The sequence below is a fragment of the Triplophysa rosa genome, linkage group LG1 (assembly GCF_024868665.1).
Source record: "Triplophysa rosa linkage group LG1, Trosa_1v2, whole genome shotgun sequence".
NCBI lineage: Eukaryota > Metazoa > Chordata > Actinopteri > Cypriniformes > Nemacheilidae > Triplophysa > Triplophysa rosa.
The window spans coordinates 16,058,419-16,067,134 of record NC_079890.1 but is presented as its reverse complement, the minus strand read 5'-3'; the positions used below and the strand labels follow the sequence as shown (position 1 = coordinate 16,067,134).

Sequence of the window (8,716 nt, the reverse complement as noted above, 5' to 3'; positions counted from 1 at the left end):
ATGCCCTAGAACTTCAGATAAGAACTGCAGTTAAACGGGCCTCTTAATCATTTCATTGTTTGTGCAGAAATAGCTGTTTGGACGATACTGGTCATTAGGGAAGTGTGACGTGTCCTAAAGCATAGTTATCGTATTAAAGCAGGACCAGATACCAGTAGTCGGTGATGTCTGGTTATACCTTCCTTCTGTGTCTCATTCTGTGAAGCACTGTGTGTACACACTGTATTCCCGAACAGTATAATCTACTCATCAAAAATAAGCAAACTGTACTCAAAACTGTGAAAAAGTTCATTTATCTTACAACTTTTACGTGTGTTTAACTATTTTGAGTTCCAGGGGCACAAAAACAATAAGTCACTTAACAAAATTAATTTAATTATATCTTCCAATGACGTCAGAGCGATTCCCATGCTTTGTATGGACTGGATAATGGAAGTAAATCTCGAAATAAAGTGTTATTTTATGTATTTATATAAAAATTACAATGGGAGGAGGCTTATACATGTTTAGTATTCTGTTCTATTCTGTTATTTAAAGAGTTTTGGACATTAGTGATTTTAATGAGGTAACCATTGTGCAGACGAGTAGAGCATTTGCTTAGGAGGAAAACAGACTCATTTCAAATTTTATCTAAAGGCATTACATTGATAATGCTACAGCTGTAATTGGCTGTTGTTCCTTCATGACAACATTGATAAGTGAAACTCAAGTAAATGTAAAATGAAAAATGAAGTTTATTCAAAATGAATTATTTTGAGTTTACTATACTTATGTGTTTAGTGTTCTTAACTCAAAAGAAATGAGTTATCAACTTAAAAAGTATTGTGGTAATAAGTTTCCACAAATGTTTTGAGTTATCTTAACTTATCAGGGTTTTACATAGGGAAGGTCTTTTTTCCCTAATGTTATGTTATGTATGAATCTTTTTAATGCCTATGGTTTCACATATTTCAAGTATCTACTAGTGTGACTTGGAAAAGCAATGTTGACATTTCATCTACTGATTTCAACCATTATCATGTCTCCAGATTATTTAACTGGATTTGGGATCCAATAACTGATATTGGTGCAGTTGCTGACTTTAAATTGGAGGCCTTAAAATCTTTAGAAAGCTGTCAGTCATCTGTGCTGTAAAGAATGCAGAGGGTCTTTGGCGCCACTTTATCAGATCAGAATTGATATCGCCTCAGTAAATGTGTTCACTGAACTCATCCTGAAGGGCTTCTTCTTAGTCTGCAAGGCTTTTTAAAAATATGTTTATTTTTTATTTAAAAAAAGTTTATTGTTTGTTTTCCCAGCTCTATTGATTATTGGTTTTTGAATGAGACAGAAACTCAGAACATTGCGAATCTTTCGGCATTGAACACACATCAACCGCATGTGTGCCGTAAACTCCAAACTTTAATGCAGGGACAAAAGGGTGCCGTTCTTCTCACTGGAGGTCTCTTCACGAGACAAAGCATCGGCATTTGCCCACTCACAACAACAAACGCACAGACACGAAGGGATTGATCGCTCAGACCAGCATCGCTATGTCAACTGAACCAGTCGCCTGGCAACATGTTGAAAGGCCTGAAGTGCATTGACAGGGGACAATAGTCCTGGTCAGTGTTTGCTGGGTGCTGTTTTATGGCTGACCAAACAGTCCCCACTGTTCTTATTCGACTTTAAAAACTTGAAAATGTTTACTCACATGACTTCAGTTTCAATTGTTCTGTGAATCAACAGAAATAATGTTATGCGATACATCTAATTGGTTCTACAAGCACTAAGATACAAAAGTATACAGTATTTTATATCACTTTTATGAGGACGTTTTGTCAATATTTGCTTTTAGTACTTAGGTCTAGTAATAGAACAAATCTTATACATTGAGAAGAAATTAGGCGTTCAGTGGTCAACAGATGACCATTTAGCAGCTTTACAAGCTGATGTTGCTTGAGCTAATATTGGCAATCCCACCCAGTGCTGCAATTTGTCTCACAGTCTCTGCTCAGAAGCATGAATTAAATGTTGACACAGTGATTTCATGCACACACAGGCGTTTGGCTGGACTGAGCACAGAGTCTCTCCTGCACCTGTCACTGCATTCAGCTACAGCCATGCTGATTATTACTGCTGTGCTCAAATATCTTGACACTTTTAATCCTCTGTAAGACTCATTGGTGACCAAACCCCAGCCTAAGCATTTGTTTTCTGAATAAAGGGGCAGCACCATTCGTGGGAATTGCTAAAGAAACTTCTGATTTGTTAAGTGATGGGCCTTTTTCTCCTTATGAATTTAATTGGATTAAAAGTTAACATTTCTGAAGAATGCTTGATTTGTGTTCTATAGGAAGAATGCACACTTTGCACCTTAAAATGTATAAATTACGTGAGGCAAATACGGTTTTTTCTTATTACCTTAATTTCTGCTTTCCCCGTAAAAGTTGAATAACTTGAAAAGTAAAATGTCGTCAACATGTTTTTACAGACAAGTGCACACGGGGAGTGCGTTTTGTGTGTGTATTCTTCATTTTCCAGGCTGCAGCTTGTTGATTTATGGCCATATAAATATCTTTGCCACCCCCTGCCTGAGCATGTTCAGGTATTTTCTCATAAATATACACGCCCCAAATTAATAATGTCACAGAGAGAAATAAATAAAGCTATTTGGATCGCTGCGGGCCAGATTTCTTTTCAAATAAGTTCTGTGAGTTGATTTCAAGCTTGATGACATCAGTTTCTCTACAGTGTGATTATAAATAACAGGTTGCTGTCTATTTCATCTCCTGCTGCCTGGGTTAGTACTGGCACATTATTCAGGCCACTGCCCACATGCATTAAGAAATTGATAAATTATACATGCTAATTACAATGGATGTTTCTCCACTTTACCGAATTAAAACTGTTCTTTGATTTGTAAGGAATTCTGTATTAAATAAGCAATAACCTTTCTTCTGTTTTAATAGATTGTACTGTAAATCTGATTTTTGTGATTGCACAGTGAAGCAAAGAGGAGGTTTAAAAAAACATATTTTGCTTAATTGCCATAAGCCTGAGAATAAATTTAATCAAAGAACGTCTTGAGTTGTCTTTTCTTCTGTAATGCTCATCTAACCCTAGAAATTTTAATGGCGTAAAATAAATATGTCCTGTTGATTCTGTGACAATATTTGTGACTGGAATAAATCCAGACAAAGCATTTCTGTTAGTGTTGAAAAGTGTATTTCATATAGACACTTCAACTTTGTCAACCAGAAAGTAGGCCCTATCCAAATACATTTCTGTCTTACTGCTCCACCTACATTATTTAAACTTTTAGCTAAATATTTTGATTGTGTTAACTGTTAACTTATTATTTATTATTGGTGAACTTTAGCTCTACAATGCTAAAAACTGTTTTAGTTTTGTACCAGGAGGTGAGTTATAACACCAGCGGTTTAACCAATTAGAAATTAGCTACAGGGTGAAATGTAATATGTCCACCACCCTAAACGGACAAAAAATTGGTATTTCCCATAATTTTTAGAGTGACTAGTCACAGTGTAGTTTAGTTTTTTGTATACTCTGTATACTCTGATCCCCCCAGCCTACTCACCCGCCCCAGATCGACAACCTATGAGCACCACCACTCTCACGAATGCATAGAGTATGCCTCTATATGTAATCAAGAGCATTCTGATTTATTGCAAGCAAGATTTCAATAGCCAATTTAGCCTTAGATGGTATATGTACTGTATACAATCCCTAAAGCACAGGTTTTATCAGTTGGTAATTTAAATGCACATTTGTGATCCATGTGAAAACCCTGATGTACTATTTCTACATAAACCCTGCTAAAAATAGTACATAAATTACATAAATTCTAGTGGTTTCCATTAAAACACCATTATGTACCACAATTTTTTCTATTACAAACTATAAAAAAATGTCTTTGGCATTAATGGCTGTTCTATTGATTCCCATCTGCATCTATTGTGTTTTGGGCAGGGTTCTATTATTTTTTTCAGCAGGGCAACCAACATAACATAAAGAATATCCTGTGAAAGTATAATCTTTAGATTTAGATTTACTTTGACTAAGGCCATGTCAAAGACTTACAGTAAATCATATTGAAATAAATAGTTAAAATCAAATTCTGACGCTCCTCACTAATAAATAGATTTTTAGCCTAGTTTTCACAAACTGGGTGGGTCACACTTAGGAGTGCAAGTTACGCCTATTGTTGACATTGATAGTTAATTATAATAATTAACAATGAACATTTGTGCAGTTTTATCAAGCACCCGTTGCACTTATACATTGCTGGCAGTGTCTCTAGCCTGACTTTCACAAGGCTGGCCAGGAGTTCTCTTATCATCTAAAACCATTATGAACATTGTAAGTTATCTCTCCCTTTCTCCCTCATTTATTGATTCACCACACAAACTGTTTGTGAAGTTGGCTAGTTAGATACAATTTAATATGCCAACAATCCCCTTACAGTTAAGTTACAAATATGCTCATTTTATTAAAGAATACGCAGTGGTTTTAAAAGTGGTGGCGAGTGAACAGCAGAAGAAGAGAGAGTATAATACATCGGCGAACAGAGAAATGCGATTGCGAACCCGGGACGCTATCGCGACGGAGGTGGACCCCGCGTACAGCGTAGCCTCGTCGGGCTCATTTTCTGTAACGCCTGCCGCAGTGTCACCCCAAGCGGCAGTATAGCTTCAGGGGCAGGCTTACGAAAACAAGTGTAGTTTAAATGCTTGCCTTTTATGATATCCTTTGGTTTCAATATCTCCCAGTTGCACCAATGGTCCAGAAGTCAGTGTGTCGCACTTTTCTGACACAAAACGATGTTGTTACGTATCCTCGCCCTTTTTTAAGTGGGTATACGGAAATCCTTGATCTTTTCTAGTGGGTATACGGCGTATACCTGCGTATCACGTAGACTACACCACACAGACAATGTCTGATGTTTTTTAAATAACTTTATATTTTTTTCTGTAGTTTTTATACATTGTTTTAATTTGACTGTTTTTTAAAACGTAACCCAGGAGTTGCAATCACAACTATATTTGACACTTTCTATGCATGCAGTAGACAAACATAAATATTATATATAAATATTGGCCTGTGTATTATATATCATAGTTTGAGACACAATAACACGGAGTTACAAACGTTTAAACAAATTATATAACACTATATATATAACACTACCGGGTTTGACATTTAATTGAAATGTTTGCATGAAATGTCTAAGCACTTTTGGGACCTCTTTGTATTTTAGCCTATAATAAAGACGATTGTCAGAATTCCTCTGTTTAGAAAAAGTTAGTTAACAAAATAGGTAAAGCCAACAACATGCAGCTTTGAAAAAATTCCTTCCGGAAAAATCGATACGTATTTGTTAGTTTTAGTAAAGAAATACCAACAATACCTTACAGATCTGAGTAGCCTACACTTTCACAGCTAAACTTTCACAGGCGTAATTGAGCTCAACAAGTAGCCAAGTTACACGAGTTCAGAAATGTGTTGTATCTTGCCTTGAATTTACAAAATATTAACTAATTATTATTATCATTATTATTATTAGTTGCATTCGTTCCTACCACTAACAAAATGAAGAATTAGGCTGTAACAATTTACCTTTTAACTACTAGCGCATTGGGCATCTCCAAAAATTCCCAAAATCAAAATATCTTAAATGAGGTTTAATGACAAAGTTTATATTTAATTCAGGTATGCGTGAAAAGCAGCATGCTTAAGCAAATACAACACAGCATGTCAACATTTTACAGGAAACCTATATACAGCTTTCATACGATATTTTCACCGAAGCGAATAAATTACGCTGAGCTTTATTCACAGAACAACAGCTCATTTTTGTAAAGTCACGCTAAAAGTGCATTGTAGAAGAATTTCATTTTGTAGTTTTCTACAGTATGGAAACACTGCAGCATCTGTGCTTTTTCATGCAATCCTCGTTAGTCCTTTTCTGTATGTCTACGAGCCCAGGGAAAACATATCCTAGACATGAAGAATATGAAATTGTTTCTGGTTAGGCCTTTCATGGAAATGTACTGCCCTAAACTTCATCGAATAATAAACTCTTGTTCGCCGGCTCACATATTTTCATTTTTGTTCCTTGTGCATTTGTCTTAATATGATTTTTTTCATAAATGTATGAGGTAGCCTAATGTATGATAAATATTTGTCTGGGCTGAAAACCTATATTTAGCTCCAGTTTTTTTGTTTTCAATGAAAGTCTTAACGTTGTTTTGAAATGAATAAGCAGTCAAAACTCTGTTTTCCTTGTCTTGCCTTATTTGTCGGTGCCACTGGGACAGCGTTGATGTGAAAAACGTATCAAGTCCCTCTTTTATAAAGTTTTTAAGTGACCTCTTGACAGTGAACGGCGGCCGAATGAAGCAATGAGGTGGGGCTCGTTGTGGCAGGGCTGCTCTGGCTCGTCGTTGTGTGTGGAGACGTAGGGCTCAGGGACTGAGGAGAGCCGGGGAGGAAAGCTGGAATGTGCGCATGGAGAGCCGGGATAGACGGAACCGATGCCGGAGTCGCTTTGATGGGAACAGGGATCGCTGGTAAACTTTGCGCGCCGTGACATAAGGATTTAAGTGGCAGTCCATATGCGGTAGTATACTCAGCGCTAGCCATCGTGTCTATTACATTACTGCCATACATGTGGGGCCAGGCTGTGGTCAGCTGGTTGTGTATCTGATAACCCGTAGACATGGACTGCATGGTGGAGAAGGCAAGACTTCCTGGCATTTTGTAATCTCTGGCAATTATATTTTCAATGGCAAATGGGTGTTTGAAGGTGGATGGTTGAGACACACTTAAGTTGTAGCTGGTCATTTGAGGTAGATGTGTCCCCAAAGCAGTCAATCTCAGTTTTGCTTGTTGCTGGAGGTAGTGCTGCGCAGCGTCCGAAGGTTTTTGCAGGTGCTCAGATGTCATCATTACTTTGAATCTCTTGCGGCGCCTCAGGAAGCTTCCGTTCTCAAACATATCACCGCAGCTTGGATGGAGAGCCCAGAAGCTGCCTTTCCCCGGCTGGTCCGGTCTCCGCGGGATCTTGATGAAACAGTCGTTGAAGGAAAGGTTGTGACGCAGGGAGTTTTGCCAGCGCTGCGTGTTTTCCCGGTAATATGGAAACCTGTCCATGATGAACTTGTAGATTTCATTGAGCGGGAGCATCTTCTCAGTGCAACTCTGAATGGCCATAGCGGTTAGAGAAATGTAAGAATACGGCGGCTTCTGGTCGCTGTACGTGTTTCTTCCAGGACGAGGCATTTTCCCAACTGTATTACCTTAAGTTCAGAGAAACAACCTTTAAAGCACTCCGATGTTGAAAAGCGCGCATTGATTCCAGGTGGAAATTTTACATCTTAATACAAGCAGATTCATTTGTCAGTTAGGCTACTTCATATCTCTTCTAAAAAGTTTTGAGCAAAGTATGCAGTGCGTTTTATTCCGATGTTGCAGACGTCTGTTAACTTCTACGTTGGTGTGAATTTTTGTTGTTGTTATAAATCGATTTTCAAATCCACACAGTGTATAATCTAAAGTTCTTCTTCTTCTTCCAGTGTCTGTAACAACGTTCTTACTCTGAATGTGTTTGCTAAAGTCTGAGCGTCTGCCCCCTTTTCTATCTCTCTTTAAGAGTCCCATGCGTGCTGTCAGATGACAATCTTCCCCGAAGGAGGGGCGCACGCACGGTCTTCAAAACCGTTTTCATGCATACCTCTTTCACACGACCCCTTGAACCAATAAAATTCATCTCTGCCAGACAATAGACCGCTGGGAAGACCGGATGTGAGAAGGCACCCGATTGTGCACGTGAACTTTGTAAACACACAGTAGAGCAGTTACACAGGAAAAACAAACTTCAAGTAGCTCTGTAGCTTCAGAACTTCAAGTGGAGCTCTTGGACCGATTTGAGTTCAATGTTATTGATTATTCTGGCATCATCACCACCAGAGTTCTGATTAAATCGACACAATTGAATTGCATTTAGATTGAATCTGAAGCAGAATTCGATTTTGTTTCTTACTTATAATTTTTGTTTCTTATTTCTAATAATTTGTGATATTTTATCTGTTATGGTTCTTTTACACAAATATTTTACACTTAGGCCTATTACAGTTTCACTTACTAACCAAAAGTTAGATTGAATAAATGCTAAAACAAATATTAACTGATACAAATGTAAATGTAATACAAATGTTAAGATATTAATTAATAGAAATGAAAGTATTAATCCTAACTACAGAAAGCTGATATATGGACATGTTCGTTTATAGATGGATAGATGTGTGCGTGTGTGTGTGTGTGTGTGTGTGTGTGTGCGTGCGTGCGTGCGTGCGTGCGTGTGTGTGTGTGTGTGTGTGTGTGTTCGTTTAAATCTTTCTTTTCATATTTGTCAGTCGCACAGGACCACACGCAGGCAGTGCCTCCTCTGAACACAAAAACAAGTGTGACGCATGCTCTAATGACACATGTAGCCTTTTAAAAATATTTTAATAATAAAACCGGAATTGAATATCACCATAGTTGCTGGAAGAGACATCAAAGTTAGAGACATAAGTTATGGACTAATAAAGAGTGAGCGCGGGACTTGATATTATGAAGGACAGAAGTAGAGGTCATGACACGAGAAGGATCCTCTTAAGAGACTATAGTCTTCAGGAATGGACACAGTCGCAGATGAAAAAAGAACGATGCG

The 8,716-nt window shown here is 37.8% G+C and overlaps 1 protein-coding gene across 1 annotated transcript; it reads right to left on the bottom strand.

Annotated features, from left to right (window-relative positions):
• Positions 1 to 5,688: 5,688 nt before the first annotated feature.
• On the bottom strand, positions 5,689 to 7,897 carry foxb1b (forkhead box B1b). Its single transcript, XM_057339439.1, has one exon. The coding sequence runs from the start codon at positions 7,282 to 7,284 to the stop codon at positions 6,364 to 6,366; it is 921 nt and encodes a 306-aa protein (XP_057195422.1). The 5' UTR covers positions 7,285 to 7,897; the 3' UTR covers positions 5,689 to 6,363.
• Between the last annotated feature and the right edge of the window lie 819 nt (positions 7,898 to 8,716).

Bases quoted from the DNA above. Each gene is read 5' to 3' on its own strand.
- foxb1b (XM_057339439.1), bottom strand. From the start codon at position 7,284: ATGCCTCGTCCTGGAAGAAACACGTACAGCGACCAGAAGCCGCCGTAT.